Source organism: Mustela nivalis, assembly GCF_964662115.1.
Source record: "Mustela nivalis genome assembly, chromosome: 9".
NCBI lineage: Eukaryota > Metazoa > Chordata > Mammalia > Carnivora > Mustelidae > Mustela > Mustela nivalis.
In genome coordinates this window covers 33633180-33651928 of record NC_139028.1, presented here as the reverse complement: position 1 = coordinate 33651928, position 18749 = coordinate 33633180, and the positions used below count along the sequence as shown (strand labels likewise).

General features: G+C 42.8%; 1 protein-coding gene across 5 annotated transcripts in view; it reads right to left on the bottom strand.

Annotated features, from left to right (window-relative positions):
* The window catches only part of NTM (neurotrimin), a 943341-nt gene extending 927931 nt beyond the window's left edge, over nucleotides 1–15410 (bottom strand). The window contains exon 1 of one of the 5 annotated variants that reach the window (XM_082683276.1): nucleotides 15106–15410. In XM_082683276.1, the coding sequence (XP_082539402.1) occupies nucleotides 15106–15187 (82 nt within the window). In that variant the 5' untranslated portion in view covers nucleotides 15188–15410. The remainder of the gene's footprint in view (nucleotides 1–15105) is intronic. The other 4 variants (XM_082683280.1, XM_082683281.1, XM_082683285.1 and 1 more) reach the window with 4 other exon arrangements.
* Nucleotides 15411–18749: the final 3339 nt, after the last annotated feature.

The following is an 18749-nucleotide window of genomic DNA, read 5'->3' as shown; positions in this document are numbered from 1 at the left end:
TGTGCAGTTCACTGGCATTAAGTACATCCAAACTGTTCAGCATCCATCTCCAGAACTTTTCATTATCCCAAAGAGAAACTTTACCCACTAAACAATAACTACCCATTTCTTCCTCCTGTCAGTTGCTGGAAACTTCTATTTTCTGTCTGGATGAATTTGCCTTCTAGCTACCTCATATGAGTGGAATCATACAATATTTGCCCTTTCATGTCTGACTTCTTTCACTTAAGATCATGTTTTCAAGGTTCATCCATGTAGTAGCACATGTCAGAAATTTATTATTTTCATTAAGGCTGGATAATTCTTGACTGTATGTATGCACCATATTTCATTTATCCATTCATCTCCTGAGTGACACTTGGGTTGTATCCACCTTTTGGCTATTGTGAATAATGCTACTGTAAACATGGCTGTACAAATATCTGATTCTCTGCTTTCAAATTTTTGGGTTTTGGGGTATATAGCTAGAAGTGGAATTACTGGATCATATGATAATTCCATTCGTAATTTTGGGGGAACCACCAAACCCTTTCTCACAATGATTGCACCACTTTACTTGCCCACCAGCAATGTACAGGAGAGTTCCAATTCAACTTCTCTATATCTTCGTCAACATTTGTTATTTTCCTTTTTGAGGTTTTTCTTTTTTTTTAACAATAGCCATCCTAATGGGTATAAAGTCATATCTCACTGTGATTTTCATTTACATTTCCCTAATGACTAGAAATGTTGAAAGCCCATGGTTAGATGCCACAAAGTAGGTGGTGACACCTTAACCGTATGTGCATTGTATGGCTTGAGGGCTTCTTCCACCCTTGTCAAGTGGAGATCCAACATTCCCTCCTGTCATACCACATGCTAATTGCCTCCTAAAACTCATCCTCCTTTTCTTCCATGAGAAGAAAACATTACACTAGCCAGAAACAAAGTAGAATGTTTCTGTGGTCACACAGAAAAAATCTTATCATATTTAAACCACTTTTATTATGTAGTTTCTGTCATTTGCAGTTGAATGCAATCCTAATAGGAATTCCTAAATAGGTTTTTCTTTCCTTACTTTATATAGTAATGTAATTTGTCATTCTCCTTGTCTTCAAGACTCATTCTTCTACCAGTGCTCAAGATTTGCTACCCCCCACACCTTCTTCTGTTCCCTAATGGACCTCACTTGGTCGGTCAACTCCTGGGTCTTCCTTTCCTCCCTCTCCTTTAGGAGCACTTCAGCATTCAAAGAGGTCTTTCTCATCTTTAAAAGTAAAAACATCCTGGGACACCTGGGTGGCTCAGTTGTTTAAGCTGCTGCCTTTGGCTCAGGTCATGCTCCCAGGATCCTGGAATCAAGTCCCACATCAGGCTCCTTGCTCAGCGGAGAGACTGCTTTCTCTCTGCCTCTGCCTGCCACTCTGCCTGCTTGTGCGCTCTTGCTTGCTCTCTCTCTCTCTCTCTCTCTCTCTCTGACAAATAAATAAATAAACAAACTAGTACAAAAAAAAAAAAAAGTAACAACATCCTTTCCAAATGTAATTCCCTTTTGTTTCCCCACTTCCTCCCTCATTTTTTCTTAACAACAACAATAACAACAACCAGAAACAAAACAAAACAAAAACCTTTTTGAAATAATTGTCTACATTTTCTATATTCTTGCCTCACTTTACTCCCCCACAAATTAGGGCTTTACCCCACAAAACTGTTCTCCCAAGGGAATAGAAGATATTTTTGTCACCAAGTGTAATCTTACTAGATCCTTTAGTAGCATTTGACACTCTTATTATCTCTGCCTTCTCCAAACACACATAATCTGACCTTGATGTCATCATGTTCTCCTGGCTTTTCTCTGTAGCACTCACCCTGGTTAACTTATGCCTGATTGGCTGCAACATCCTCTAGAAGGCTCCTTTGCCTCTAGTTTTGCCCCCATTTTAATTCGTTCCCCACACTGTCACTAGAATAATATTTTAACATTTTTAAGTAATCCAAATAATGTTATTCAACAAGTAAAACTACAAATCTGATCATGTTACTAAAAGACATGCACTTTCTTCTCTTTTTTTTTTTTAAGATTTTATTTATTTATTTGACAGAGAGAGAGATCACAAGTAGGAGGAGTCAGGCAGAGAGAGAGAGAGAAGCAGGCTCCTCACTGAGCAAAGAGCCTAATGCGGGGCTCGATCCCAGGACACTGAGATGATGACCTGAGCCGAAGGCAGAGGCTTAACCCGCTGAGCCACCCAGGCACCCCATCTTCTCTTGATATAAAATCTTTATAATAGGAAACATAAGGCCATTCAAGCTCTGACCTCTGCCTACATGTCTACTTACACCTCTTGTCTTTCTACCTACATCCCTTCTCTGCCATGCCCTTAACCCCCAAAACCACACATACACACTCCATCTAGCCAGACTGAATATTGGATTCATGATTCCTACCACACTCTTCTGACTCTAGGCCTTGGCATATGCAGTCTCCTATACTTGTAACATTTCTCTCTCCTCTTACCTGGTTAAATATAGTCACCTTTGTTTCTCAGCTTTCACATCTCTTCCTTCTAGAAGAATTTTCTGACCTGAAAAATATCCTAGCTGCTACCGTAGCAAACAGTATTGTCTTTTATCTCAGCACTTACCGTGTTGTGTTGAATTGTCTACTTCGTTGAGTAGAACTCTGTTTTGTTGTTGTTTATGGCTTGCATACAGTAAGGTATGAGTACATCATTCTGGAGTGGGTGAGATATAAATGTAAGTAAGAACATGGCCATGTCCCTGAGTCTATTATGTTGCTTTTTTTAAAGTTTTGATATCATTCACCTTGATGATATGGAGATTACATGTCTATATCATTTGAGGATGACATAAAGCTGGTGGCAACAACTCATCAGAATCCAAAAATAATCTCAGTGGATTTAAATAAAGCACCCAAAATGCAGTAAAATACTTAGAAGGAACATTTAAAGAAAATTAACTGTAAGCAAGAAGAGGAGAGGTCTTACATAATAGCAATTTTGTCAGAGGAATGAGTACGACATCAATATGAGCCAATAGTATGGTATCTCTGGAAAAAAAGAAAAAAGAAAAGAATACAATAATAAAATGAACCTATGTAACTATAAAGTCCAAAATGTGATAGGTAATAGTCCATGCCCCACTTTAGCAATCAAACTACATCTGGGAGAGTTTGTCTGGTAATGCATTTTAGTGGATCATTATCAAACTAGGGCATGTTCTGGAGATAAGGATCAGGATGATTAATGGTCTAAAAGTTGTGCCATATGATAATCATAAGAAGAAGGAACTAAGAATGTTAAGATAAGTAGGTTCATGATAGTCATCTTTTAGAAAGAAGATCACACAATATTCCTTATATTTTTCAGCAACTCTAATTGACAGAAGTTAGAAAGAAGCAAAATTGCTCAACATAGATTCATTAGGATTATATTCATCTGTGAGTAATAAAAACCTAATTAAATAAGGGCGCTTTTTTTCTCATAAGTGATAGTGAGTATGGGTACATGTATTCTAGTGCTGGTACAACTCTATGTCATCTTGAATCCACGATCCCTTAATTAGGTTGAGCCATATGAAATTGCTTATACTCAGCTATTTTTGATTTATCAAAAGTCTATTTAGTTCAATCTAAAAGCTTCCTTCCTTTTCATTCTTTTCTTTTCTCTCTCTCTTTCTTTCTCTCTCTCTTTCTTTCTCTCTCTCTTTCTTTCTTTCTTTCTCATTCATTCTTTCTTTCTTTCTTTCTTTTTTTAAGTAGCCTCTACATCCAGTGTGGAGCCCAATGCAGGGCTTGAACTCACAACCCTGAGATCAAGACCTGATCTGAGATAGAGAGTTCGATGCCTAACTGACTGAACCACTCACATGCCCCTTTGCCATTGGTATGTATTGTTTGTCCTCCTGTTTCCAAGCTGTTTCCTGGATCTCCAGATAGTATGCCATTCTCTTAGTCAAGAGGAATCAGCATTAGTAAGACTTAAAAAGCACAGGCTTCCTGACTATAATCCTCAAAACGCAAAATAAACTTGTGCTTACATTCCACTAACCTGAACTGCATTACATGACCATACTCAGCTATAAGGGAATTTTGGTGGTGAATATTTTGAATGTGCACATTCCTGCCCTGAACAAATTTAGAACACTGTTTATACAAAAAAAGGATGATCATTTATTTTGAGGTGATATCAAAAATATTTGCCAGAATACTGTTTTCTCACAGAGTTTATCAACTATAGGAAGAGGTGCTAATTATTTATTCTCCATTGTATCTGAACAGTAGAATCATCTGTAGTTATTTAAAGGTAGAAGGGACTCTGACCTATTCAATGAGAATTTTTGTAAGCCATCCCTGGGCATCTCCACAATCTTATAACAATCTCCATAGGTGATTTTGATAGGCAGCCAGAACTGGGGACCATAACATAGGTGGTTAGTCTCTGCTCACTGGGAATCTCTGAAATTGTAAGGCAGAATTTGGCGAACATCATTCACATGTGATTGCTGCCTTGGCGGGGGGAGACTGAGAAAATTCCATGATATCTCACAACTCTAGGAGTCTGTGAAAAAGCTTTTGTATTTGATGATTAAATTATTTTGGCCTTGACAAGTCTTCAGCAGTGCAAGAAAGTAATGAAAAAATGGTGACAAGGCATTTAGATCCTTCTATTAAGAAGTGTTAGGGGGAAAGGAAGGAGAAATGTAGAACAATTAATTAATTCTTATTTGTTTTCAAAATTAGGAAATGGTTTATCCAATTGCATATGTCTATGCATCACCAGTTGCACTGAGAAAAAAGCTGTCAATTAACTTTCTCCATGTCTGGGCCAAGTTTCTTCTTGGGTGTTTCGGAGGAGAGTCAAATGCCCAAGTGGACAACTTTGCAGAAGAAAGAAATAGATTTGAAGCTAAGAAACACCAGGCCGCTTCATCTTCTCCAACTAAATACAGTCCATCCAGCCACTTCCCTCTTTGCTTAGATCCATACTTCCCCTGTCTGTCTCACTCCTCCTGGTGCCAGTGCAGGCTCAGATAGTCATCCCATCCTCTGCTTAACTGATCTATTGACCACTAGAGTAACTATTTTCTGCTCTTGGGTATGTTCAGTCATAAGGATTGAGCTCATCCACCACAACCCAGGTTCCTACAACATATGTTTCATGACTGATTATCACCAAGAGGAATTGCTAAAATATGGAATGTCAGTTTCAGAGTCCCAAAAAGATATTGTCAGAAAGAAGATATCAATTAAATATGATAAGATAACATCAGAAGGGATAAGTTCTGAAACCAGATTTTGTACATATAGTAAAACACCAAAAGCATAGGAAAAGGAATGGTTGAATTGACAACAGTTCACCATAAGTTGACAGGGTAATATGGCTCCAAAAAATCCCTAAGGGGAATCTCATGCCATTTTCCCTCTGTCTTTCCCTCTCTCTATCCTTTCTTTCCAGCCATAAATTCTGAGCGTTGAATTTATGCCAGGTGTTGTGTGAGGTGATTTGGGATGTAAAGATCCATAAGGCGGTCCCTGACCTCTAGGAGCTCAGAGTCTAGTAAGGGAAGATAGACACGTGAGCACATAACTACATATGTGTAGTTGTGTGGGATGGATGTTAAGAATAGAGGTTAGTACAAGAGAAATGGAGGCATAAAGGATGAAATGAAAGGCTTCAGAGGGATGCTGAGCCTGGAATTTCTTCTTGAATAATAACAAGTGTTTTTGAGGTAAACGAAGACAGCACTCGGCAGAGGGAGCAGTGTGCACATGTGCTGTGAGGATGAGCCCTCAAGCAGTCCATGGAACAGGAGTCAAAGGATTAGGAGAGGCTGGCAATCCCAGGCCAGAGCCATAGGGTTTCTGGTATCTTTCCAAAGAGCTGAGACTTCCTTCCCTTTGGATTTGGAATCAGGAGGGGTCATATTCTCTAATATTTTGGGTTACTCAGAGCACAATGGGAGAAGAAGACTTTAAGAAGAATGCAGAGTAAACAGAAGAACCTTAGAGAAAAGGAATCAGTACCCTTAGTGTGGATAATAATACAGAAAATAGGAGAAATCCTGGAGATATCTAACCTCTTGGAAAGAAAATTTGAGAGAAGAGGGGAGGAAATCACTTTTTCAAATATTTAAGTAAAGGTCATATTGAAGAAGGATAGACTTGTCCTGTAGGTGGTAGTATTTATATCAATCATAAAATTATTAGATAATATTCATTGAGAACTTACTATGTGCTAGGCAGTGTTCCAAACACTTTATCTGCAGCAACTTATTTAATCCTCAAAACAGCCTTAAAACTAAGTTTCAGGGGCACCTGGGTGGCTCAGTGGGTTAAAGCCTCTGCCTTCAGCTCAGGTCATGTTCCCAGCGTCCTGGGATCGAGTCCCACATTGGGCTCTCTGCTGAGCGGGGAGCCTGCTTTCCCTTCTCTCTCTCTCTGCCTGCCTCTCTGCCTACTTGTGATCTCTGTCTGTCAAATAAATAAATAAAATCTTAAAAACAAAAAAAAACAAAAAAAAAACTAAGTTTCATAATTATCTCCATCTTATAGAAGAGGAAAGGGAACCACAGAGGCTGACTGAATTGCCTAAGATTTCAAACTAGAAAGTGGAAGAGCCAGGGTTTGGACACAGGTAAACCAGCCACTATGTTATAATGTCTCTCTGGACCTAGGGCAAATGACAAGAATCTATAATAAGACAGATTTTCCTTCTCCTTTTTCTTCCTCCTCTTTCTGTCTTCCTGAAATCCAATGGTCAGGTAAAATAGACTATCTGCAGATAGGCATGGTCCCCCTTATTGGAGATAGAAGCTAGGGAACCCCTGCAGCTGCACTGTTGAGATACCAGAACTCAAGGAAAGGGATTGGAAGCTTGAAAGTTTCTCTGGGCTTGAGCTGGTTGTGACTCTGGGGCTGGCAGACACAGCAGTGTGAGTACTCTGGGGAACCCTCAAAGTGAGTACTTCCTGAGTTAACCAGAGATTGCCCTGGGAACAAATTTGCATGGTAGCTCTGTTCCCCATGTGCCTTCTATCTTGTGTACCCCCCAAACAGACCAAGTTTTCACTCTTGTATGCACTGCAGGAACTGCGCTGGCTTGGGGAATAGAAGCAGCCTCACTTCTGCCTAACGTCCTAGCTGCAAAGTTGCTATCGAGATTCTCAACATTGAGGCTTTGTGCCCGTGAGAAGGAGAGCAACGGAAGCAACACTACTGGCTGACTCTTGGGGATGAGAAGTGGAGCCTGAACAGAGGAAAAACGTGCAAATTTCACACTAAGGAGTGGAGCTTCTTCCAAGGCTCACCATCCCTTAGTGCTCTCTAAATCTAGCTCTAACACGTTCTTTCTTGACCCACATTCAAGTGGCTCCTGAATTTCTTTTCTACAATGGATCAGTTAAGAATCCTCATCACTCCTGATTCCCTATACCTCAACTGCTGTTAATCCTTTTACCCCATTTTAAGGGTGCCTTGTAAAGAATTACATGGGTATGTGATGTAATAGATACGATAAAGCATGTCGTGTTTGCGTGCACACACACCATTCACACATTCTAACTTTGGTCATCGGTCTGTGACTGTGTCTGTATTCTTAGCCTCCTACAAGCAGAAACTGCTTCCGAATACTTTCTTCTAACATCACTATCTTTCAAGTGCTATACTCAAAAAGACTATTTGCAGAATTGCAAAATGTTGAATTTGAAGTGAAACTTGAAAATTATTTTGGTCTGACTTATCTATTTTAGAGACATGGAAACTGAGGCTCATGGAGAGGAGGTGACTTACCCAAGACCATAGAACATTTCAGATGACATTAGAGGTATAATTTTTAGAACCTCTTACAGAGGCTGAATAAGGCTGATGATGAAATTCTGATTTTGTTGGTCTGGGATATGGTTCAATCATTGGTATTTTTATAAAGCTCCTCAGGCAATTTGATACACCAAGTTTGAGAACCAGTGATTTAGGGAATGAAAATATTGCAAATAAACACACATTGAACCTACCCCCTGAAGACCTTACTGGTTCTGAGAAGGGGTCAGGAAATGTCAAATTGCTGTAGGCTGCTTGACCTGGGAGAATCAGGATCCATGACAAAGCAGTTATCTGTTCTCCTCCATGAAAAAAGCTAAAAACAATCATCACCACCACCGTGGGGATGCAGATAGAAGCAGCCAGGTAAGCAATCATCCTAGAGCATTCAGAAGACAGCTAGTGCACAGTGTGAGCCTAAGAGAAGCTATCGTCCCTTTTGTACAGAGGGCTGAAAACAGAAGTTGATGGATTGGAAGAAGGCTTGTGCCCCAACTGTGGTATATGACCAGAGGAGAAGAAATAAGTCATGATGCATTTTTATTATTCTAAGAACCCTAAGTTGGGTGTGATGAGTGGGTGGCAAATAAAAAGGCTCTCAGAAGGGAGATTACCTTAGATCTGCCCTGAGTTATGAATCCTTCCCAGAGGTCCCCTGTCTTATTTGTCTCATCTAGACCAGCTGCCAGAGGCAAATCCTTCCTTCGACTTATATAAGTGTCTCCCCACCTGGCTCCCCTTACCTTCTTTGGTCCTCTAGTTCTGTGCAGAACGCAGGGCAAAAAGGAAGTGGGTAGGCTACCAGACAGGGTGGCATCGGGCCAAGAATCAGCTACAAACTTGAATGACAAAAGACAATTGTCACAAAGCCAACGAACTTACACCAGCTTTTATCATCCACATACTAACTGAGGGCACATCAAACATGCATGAGCCCCTTCTTGGCAGGAGACAGCAGGGGGAAGCAAAGGCAGCACCTCTTATGTGTTATTAACACAGAACTGGAGTTGCACACCCTCTCCCAGTGCTCTCTAGATAAAACAAGGACCAAGGGTTAGTTGCTTTCTTGTATCCCACCATCATTTCCGTAAGAAACCAGAAGCTGTGTTGTTCACTCTTTCCCTCTGCTCCTGGCATTCCTGCTGGTGCTTCTGTATGCTATTAAAAAGGATGACAAACCAAGTCAAATCTTGGAAATTCTATTGTCTTTGGTCTCATTCTTTAGTTTGTTTTAGTCATTGATATATTTATTGCCGCCACCCACAGCTATACACAGAACATAATAGGCACTCAGTAAACACTTGCTGGGAGATTGAACCAATAAACACATACACAGCTACAGTCTGTGTTGGGTTCAAGTTTGGTGGCACCACCAAGATAAAGCAAAGGCTGTGTCTCTAGAGAGTGGATCTGAATGAGCCACTGAAGCCCAAACCAGCCAGTTCTTTGAACAGTCTTTTATAACTGTGAAGACAATACTCTTAGAGAAGAAAAAAAAAAAAAAAATCAAATTTAGTAACCTAAGATGTCCTTAGTAACAGTGCTAAAGAATGTGTTTTCCAATATTTGATTTCTTAGCTTGACAGTCTCTCTTGAAATATTCTCTTCTCAGCACCGAAAATGTGAATCTTTGTTGGTTTGTTTTGCAGTTTGCAAATGACTTACAGAGTTCTTCTGGCAGGGTTTCTGTTTTTCTTCTTGCAAATAAACAAAAGGCCATCTCTCTCATATGACTTACGTGGGGGAGGATCTGTGATCTGTCAGGGTTTTGGAAGGAGGAGAAGAGGGCAGGAGAGGGAAGTAGAGAGGAAAATGAGAAGAATTGGAACAGGCAGGGTATAGAAGCTGAGTGAAATGTGGACAAGGGGCAAAGGTAAATCAGATATGGAAAATTAGAGTGGCAGGGATATCAAAGAGCTGAAGACTCTGCAATCAATCAACGGGGTCCCCGGTACCCTTGCTGGCGACGGCTGAACTTGCCCACCAACTCGTTGGCCCCTTCTTCCTCCTGCTGCGCCCTATCATCTGGGCTCCTTGTGAACTGAGAAGACAGACTTTCCCTCCTTCTCCTGGGCAAGCCTGCATGAAGCAGAGCAACCCCTGCCAGCGTGACCTAGATCTGTCAACTGATCAATTATTGTTCCCATAGAGGAGAAGGAAGAATGAAAGGAGGAAAGAAAAAGGGAAATGGAGAAAAAGAGGAAAGGGGGAGAGAGGGCAGAAAGGGGGGGGAGGGGGAGAGACAGAAGGAGAGGGAAAGTAGAGGAACACACAGAGCTTTTAAGTTTAAGCAGGTGATAACGGGCAGGCGTCACCCAGAAGGGTGCATAAATAAATACAGAAATATATAAAATGAAATAGGAAGCTCTCAGAGAGGGAGAAGATTGAGTCCTCTTTTCCTCCACTTTTTCTAATCCAGACTAGAGCTGCTTTGACCCTCTAACACTCCTAGCTCTGACTTTCTTCTCTGACCCTCCTCCTTTCTGCCACCTGCCCGCATTGCACCTCCATGCAGAAGTCTCCTTTGACAGACGTATGGGAGGTAGGCCTCCTTCATGCTCCGTCCAAAGCCCCTCTGCCCTTCCCTTGTGCGCTTGGGAGTGGTATGGAATGGGAGCATCCACCACCAGGAGAGGAAGGCTACAATGGCGCCACAGACCCCATCTACCCATATACCATCAATTACTTTATTTTTGCATGTTTCCATCTTTTATTTTTAATCTGTTTTATTGAATTTCAAATGACTATAGACATAAAGTAAACATTTAACAAGCCAATAGAGCAGAAAGGAAGTAAACTGCATAAATACAACCAGTCTCAGCATGGAGTTCCACTTAGCACCACATGTTTGGAGTGTTACAAGCATTAATGAGTCCTTACAACACCCAGGGGAGTTGCTCCCCAGCCTGGCAGGCAGGTGGGGAGACAGGCTCACAGAGGGAAAGATTTTCCCCTGCAGAAAACATAGGCAACTTTGAGCTCAGATGTGCCTGCTCCCCACTGAGCCTTTCACGGGCCACCAGAACTGGATTGGAACCTGGAAGCCATGCTCATGGGAGAGTTTGAAGAGTCTGTAGGGTCTCTGTTGAGGTCAGATATAAAGCAGAGTTTGTTTGCACGTTTGGCATTCTAGTTGGTGTGTAGGAGCAGGCCATGGACTCCAAACCAAAAAAACCTGGAACAGGGCCAACTCCCAGATATGATGATCCCACCCAAAGTGTGTTCATCATGAGTAGACAGACATGAAAAGATGCTGCAGACCTTGTCAGCATGTGTCTCCTTACATGCCGGAAGCATGCGGCTCATATTGATTTCGAAATGTCATCTGTTCTTAGGATATTAAAAGGGATCACAGCATCCCAATGGATCAACTGTGGCTGAAGGCAACACTGGTGTTTTGGGCCATCTGTGACCAGTAGATGATCCCAGCCCAGGTCACTGTAACTCTAGATAACAAGAATGCAGGCACACCAAGGACAGAACCCAGACATTCCAGAACAGAACACCTGAGCAGGGACACAGGAGAGACCATCTCTTCAAGGACACAGTTGAACACCTCTAATACCAGCATTAGAAGAAAGGCTTACTGAGAGACAACAGAAGTCAGGGGCTAGGCATCCAGCTCATGAGAAGACATTATTGGGGTTATATTTGGCTTTTAAAATGCTACAAAGGAAGAACCAGAACCAGGATGACGCTTGGCACCTGGTCACTAAAGCTACAATTCCAAGAATGGTCTTTATGCAGCAAGACCTGCTGGCCAGTGCTGGGACTCTCTGGGCACCCTTGATCAAATGCTCAGAAGACTGTCACTGAGTATGAAGGATAAAGGTATCCTGCATTTGCTGCACTCCTTACCTCCAACTTGCCCCGAGTTGGCAGAAGCAGGCATGGCAGCCAGGGTTTACTTCATGAGGTTCCTCTGTCTCTTTGCCCAAAGTTTGGGGGGTTTTTTTGGGTGGGGGGGGTCATGCTTGCGAGTACCCATGATGCTTACATCAGGTCCAGGGTTCCATCATCCCACACCAATGTTTCACTTTCCCAGTAAACACTGTCATGGCCTCATCTACTTCCCTCACATCTCTAAAGCAACACCCAACTCAGGCTGCTGCTGGCACCCAAACATTTCCTGTGAGTTGCAGGAAGTTGGCGGATCTGCCCAGCTGAGCAGTGTCCATGTCGTCAGTGCCGAGTGAAGGAGAGCGTGAACTTAGCCCCCACGGTCCTTTCCCTTCTGCTCTGCCTGTTTGTGTCTCAAGTGGGCAGATATAAGTTGATGTGGGACGTGAGAAGATGAAAAAATTTGAAAGGTAAGACAGGAATCTAGCCAAGCTCATTGGAAGGTGTTAAAGGGAGCATTAATCCTTCGAAGGAGAAATGGTTGGGTTTCTAGAAAGAGAAGGGCTGCGGCACTACCAGCCATTCCTTTCAGAGCCTCTCAGTGGCAGAAGGTGGGCGGGTGTGCTGAAAAGGACAGCCGCCTAATCCAGTTTCCCCAGCTCCTGTTCCCAGGAAAGAAGAGCTGAGAGTTAATCAACCCCAGTGCGGTGCTTCTTAGGGCCAGAGCCCCAGGGCGCTAATCACCCCCTCCCTTCTGCCCATCACTAATCAGTGCTGATTCCCTTGGAAATTCCCTCCCCCTCTAAGCTGGATCATGGTTGCTGGCGGGGTTGGGGGGAGGAGAGGGTCAGAAAGGGGTCCATAATCGGCCACTAGCCCTGGACACCTTTTTTTAAGAAGGCAAGAAACCCAGGAAGTAGCGGCTCCAGGAAGAGCCAGCTTAAAACAAAAACAGAGAAGAAAAAATTGCCTTGGAATGTGTACTGCATTCTAACTAGTCCCACTGGGTCAATGCAATAGGGGTGGATTATTGCAGGCAAGACCCGGGCTGCCTCAGTAATTCTGCAAGTTTGATAAGAGATAGCTGGCAGACTCCAGCCTCCATCCCCCGAGAGAGAAAACAGACATCACCTTTGCCAGTCCAAATGGCAAGTGGTGTGGGGGCTTTGGGGGTTATTCTTCCTTAAAATTGAGCAGCCGGTTTTATTATGACACATTGAAGCCTATTCAGAACTGGCTCAAGGTGGGTAGCACAAATAAGACCATTATTCTCCCAAGGAAAGTCAAATTTGGCAGAATGTGAGGAGGTCTAAGATAGCTCTGTCACCTCTATCCCCCCACTAAGCTAGGAGCAGGACCACAGAATCAGATTTCACCCCAGAGAATTTTGTACCGCAACTTTCTACTCGTCTATTTAGGGATGATTCAAAGTATGAGCAAATATTATGCTTCCATGCATTTATTTCTGAAGGGGGAGAAAAAAAAATCACATATGCTAATTTATATGTAAATTCAGTATGGCCCTGGGGCTCCTGGCATGCTGCCAAGAGGGCTGTTGCTGGTGGAAGTTTGGCCATTGTCTCCAGTTTGATGTATAGATAGACAAGACCTGGACCTTCGGACAGATGGAAATTATTGGGGACTTGGGACCTTCCTTCTCCCTTCCTCTGACCTTTCACTCTACCTTCTGTCTACTTAGTTTTCATTTCTGTTGTTAGCAGCATAGAAGCCTGTCCCTGAACTCAGTTTCCCCACTGCTAGTGTTTGAGTTCTGTTCTTCTCAGGTGAGCCCCTAAGGACCAAGAACAGGAGGGGTGAGCACCCTCCCTGCACACACATGCACACACATACATGCGCACCCGCACCATTGCTGCTCCATATTACGTAAGAGGAGTCAGTCAAGGATGCCTGCAAGTTGGCTCCTTTACTCTTACACGCACCAATGGTCCCCTAGGAGAGGAGAGAGATACCGAGGCTAGTGCCTCTCTGAGGCTGAGTGCAGCAGACGACATCAAGGCTATCCCTGCGAAATCCACCACTCTGAACTTCCTTGTCATTGGACTCCATCCCTCCAGCGTTTCTTGCCTTCCTCCTTGAGCCCCAGCCGAGGGTACACACGCATTTGACTCTTCCCAGCCTGGTCCTCTCTGCCCACCTTGTGTGGGTCTGTATGGTAGCCACTGCAGCCGATGTCAAAGGGACAGAGGCAGCCCCCAAAGTCTACCCTCAGAGGGGGGTCAGCAGGACCGGAGGTGGGGACAGACAAGACCTGAGAAGTCCATACTGCGGTAGAAGAGAACGAGATGGGTGGAATTTCCCATCCTTTTTCACCCTGTGAGACTGAACTTTCCTCTGGGAATACAAGGCACAGAACTGAGCTTCCGCATGGGATCCTGTCTGTGAGCTCGGCGGGACCACCCGGGGAAAGTTTCTCTGCCTGTCTCAATCTCTATGAGTTTAAGCACCTTTAACATGAAAAAGGCAAGTCAGAGCCTCCAGGGGACGGGTGGGTAAGAGCAAGCAGGTGAGCAGATGATACCACGGCTGGAACGTCAGAGCTAGGACAGAGCGTGGGGCCACACGGTGCAGCAAATGGACTCAAGGTTGAAGCAGATTCCAAATGCACCCCAACACAGCACTACCAACATCAAAGGGTGCCTTGGGCCAGAGACCAAGCCCACCCTCCATGGCCACCCCAGTCTTTGGCTCCCCCACCCCAAAAAACATACAAAATTAGCATTCGACTCTTCTTGGCTCTCTCTCTTCAACTTGGAAAATCTTCCCTGAATTTCAGATCCCCCTGAGTGTTCCCACTGCCTTTTATCAGCTTGTTATCCTCCCCCAGACCGGCCACCCCCACCAAAAACACACCCCCAAGCCCATTAAAAACTAATACCGTTGTCCCCTGCTGCCGCAAATTGATTCATCCCTTCAAGCTGGGTCTCTGACCAGAATCTTACACCATGCACAGTTACCTGATTCTTCCTAGCCTGCATTTTTCAGTTGCTCCTTTTAGAAGCTTTGCAAGTTTACTGGCCGATATTTAAAGTTTCTTCTTGTAATTTCTTCCCAGTAACATAAGCAACACATTAGCAACCCTGCTGCCCTCTGAATCTGTAATTTTCCCCTGCTTATATGTGTGCTCCGTTGTATATGTGTGCAAGAATGTACATAAAGCTGGGGAGACCAGTACATAGCCACGCACCTAACAGGAGCGCCAGACACATTTTACTTATGCATATACATTCCCCCATTCCGGTAGCAGCCAGAATCAAATCAATATTCTCACAGCCTGGTAGGGAGAATGAAGTCCCAGCCATGCTGTTTAAACGCTCTCTCCTCCACCTGCAAACCGTGCAGCACAGCCGACTCAGGGAGCCTGCGAATCATATAAAGCATACTGTACGATTCCTGGGTCTACTGTAGGCAAATCAATAGCAAGCTCTTACCTTGAAAGAGAAACAGAGCAGCCAGCCCCGTGAAGATTGCCCAAGAGATAGAATTGTGCATTTTTGCCTGGATGGTTTTCATGATTTTTTTTTTCTTCTTCTTTTTCTTCTTTTTTGTCAGGTTCGGTTTTTTCTTTCTTTCTTTCCTGACAGATTGCGTTGCTCTCAAGCTGTTGGAAGGAGATTTAAATCCACTGTTTTGCTGAAGGACACAACAAGAAAGCCGAGGGTGTGAGAGAGTGTGACTTCTCAGTAATTATCTCTACTCATACTCTGGCACTGAGACACATCGTACAATCTGGCCCTGGACAGCCCTCCTACAAGCTGCAATCATTGGTTCTAATCCAAGGATTGACAGAGCTACAACACACGCGCGCCGGCACACACACACACACACACACACACACTCACTCAGGAATCATTTACTGGGCAAATCAGGCTAGCTGATTAAAGAGACAGGAGCCTGGAGAGATGGGATGATAAATGCCACTTTGCCCCTTCTATATTACTTTCATTTTTTAAACTGACAGTCTCAGAGCCCCAAGCATCAAAAAATCCCTTTCCTTCTGGCATTCCCTGGCCTCCTGAACTCAGATTCCCTATGCACTGGAAAAATCCCATAGCCAGCAACGGCTTACGGGAAATTTTAAAGGGACATTTTCATGCTCGGTGAAACTTGCAAAGATGAGTCAAATTTCATTTGTTGGTACCTATTTTCCTCTCTGATGAAAATATCACTCAGTGACAGATTTTTTCCCCCTCTCATCTTTTCACCTTTTCCCAATCAACCTCTTACTTATTTGCTTTGAAAATAATAAATAACTTTCTATTTTCTTCTGCTGTCACTCCTGTTCAGAATACCTGTATTACTCCTATTTTTCATTCACTTAATTTATTTCCTTATGCCATCCATGTGTATGCAATACCATGGAAAAGGATGAGGCTTCTGAGGTCTTTGGAGAGCTGCAGTCTGAATAAGGAGAACCTGCTCCAAGAGAGAACAAGAAATGAGTTTATTCTCCATGCCCCAGTCAACCTACATTCACTAAAAAGAGTAATAGAAGCGCTTGTGGCTTCAACTGCAGCAAGACGGATTGAAGTTAGGTAGGCTGAAGGACTTATGGAGTGTGGATTTTGTATATGGTTATAAAATGTCTTCAGAGAGTTGCAGACATTCATCTTATTGGTGAGGGGTAAAAAGAAAAAATCAGACAGAAATAGTCAAATGGGCATAATGACTTCTAGAGGGACTTCTAACTCTAAAGGACCTGGAGGTTAATGTGAATTTTTGTTTTCTTCTTATGGGAAGAAGTTATGGGATATGAATAAACTTCTGGAACACTTAACCCCTCAAAGAAACTCTGCTAGCTGACTTTGACAAATATATACCATCACAATGCCTCAACATACATTTTTGAAATATTTCCTCCAAATCTCCACAGCCAATCACTGTATTTCCTTATAACCCCTATAATAATGGTAAAGCATATATTCCTGAACTGCATAGAACAAAAGTACTTCTTGTCCAGTTATATTTAAGAGCATACAGGCAAAATGGAAACAGGTCTGCCATCCTGCGCCACTCTAAGCGGTGCGTTCACTCTGCATTGTATGTGAAGAGGAACGGTGGCCCCTGGAGGTGTGCAGCCCAGCGACAGCATGGAAGGAGTGCTGAGTTCTGCTTATACAAACCGAAGGACCGTGGGTAGTTCATTTTACCTCTGTGATCCTTGGCCTCTCATTTGTAAAGTTAGAAAACTGGAATAATTTCTAAGATCTCTCCATTTTAAAGGTGTTTTATGTTAACACAGCTTTTCCCCACCCCGCCACAGTGTTCTAATTCACATGTCCATCAAAATGTCCTTGATATTGTGAGCTCCCGGTGGACAAGAATTTTATCTCTCTCCTAGTCTTTGTGTGGGGCTCAGCAGAGTGACATGTGCAATTAAATGCCTTGGAATGGCTGTGGCAACTGTGAACAGTACTGTACAGAAGAAAGGAGGGCTTCCTCATACCATCATCCCACTGTTCACCAGAATGATGATAAAGACAGTGGGTCACTGATAAGTCTTTAGTCCCTCCTCGGAGAGGCAGAGACACTAACATTTGTAAATGTCCTTATGCTAAACTACCATAAGTCTATGGCAATCGGTTAATGTACATTGACCAATTTTTATTATCATCTGGATGTGTGACAACAATAATAAATGAATAATTCTAGGTGATATTTATTGAGCATTCACTTTGTGTCAGGGATGATTCTCAATGTTTTGCATGCATTCTTCTCATTAAATCCTCACCTGTGACGTGTCTTCACCTGTTGGCATCCCCGTTTTACAGATGAGAACATTGAGGCTCAAAGAAAACATTCACATTCACACAGTTTGCACACAGTGGAACCAAAATTTGAGCCCAAGCATTTACTTCTTGGACGAACCTCTAAAATACTTCCTATGCCAAAAACTGTGATGGACCCAAGCTACTATCATTCTTATATATGATGTCTTTGCTATTTTAATAGCCTATGAGATTGCAAGTTATATGAAACACGTATATCAATAGTGGAACTATAAGAAAAACCCTTATATTGTCTTTAGTGTTAAATGAATAACAAGTGGTTGGTACACATAATTTTATCAGAATGCAAAGAAGTGGTGATGGGATTTCCTGACAGTTTTTAAAAGTTCTGTGGAGATAGTGAAAGTCGTGATATACCTTGAAAGTGAGGTAGGGACTAAATCTAAGGCAGAGAGAAGAATATCGCAGGGAAAGGAAACAATAAATTAAAAATTAGAGGTGAAAATACATTGCATAAATTTGGGGCTCTAGAGACCTGCCTGAGATCTTCCATATTGTCCCACTGTGTTGCTATAAAATCTTTGAAAGATTAAAAAAAAAAAAGTGAAATATAGTGTAATGTTTGATCCAAATTAGTTATCTCTACTCACAGGTAATGTAACCATTCCTGGCGCATGACAGAAACACTCAACCGACACCTGCCACCATCGGTGTGGCCTATTGGCTGAGAGCACGGGTGTTGAATCTGGTGGGGTTCAAATCCCAGGTCTGACCCCTAGGGACCTTTGATTGAGTCCTATTAATTCCAGGTCTGAAATGGGAACAGTGATTGAATTCCATTGACAACATCGCCATACATAACAACCATAAACTAATTTTCATTTGTTTTACTATTTTAACCAAACGAGACTGATGTGGTCTTCCATGTGCCATTGGGAGGAGCTACCAGGGTTTGTGGACTATGATTCCGGGAGGCAGGGAATAGTTTCAGAATTGTACTTTGTGCATTTACTAAGGCAAAATATATCCTCGGGGAATGCCAAACCAGAAGTCTAATTTGGGCTCTGAGTGCTGCTAAATGCTAAACTATCTAGAGAGCTATATCTCTTTCAGTTCTTGAATTTACCACATAGAGTAATTTCCCAATGGTCTTCATGTTTCACAAAAGCACACAGTTAACCCCTTGTTAGAGAAGCCATCTTTGCCTCTCCCTTGTCTTGGGGTTTAACACGATGTCACCTATCGAGGCCTGTAGGGTCATTTGACAGCTCATTGATATAATTACAGATTGGAAAGCTGATTGTGGTCTGTACACAGAGGAGCTTGGTTCAGCCGGGCCTATCTTT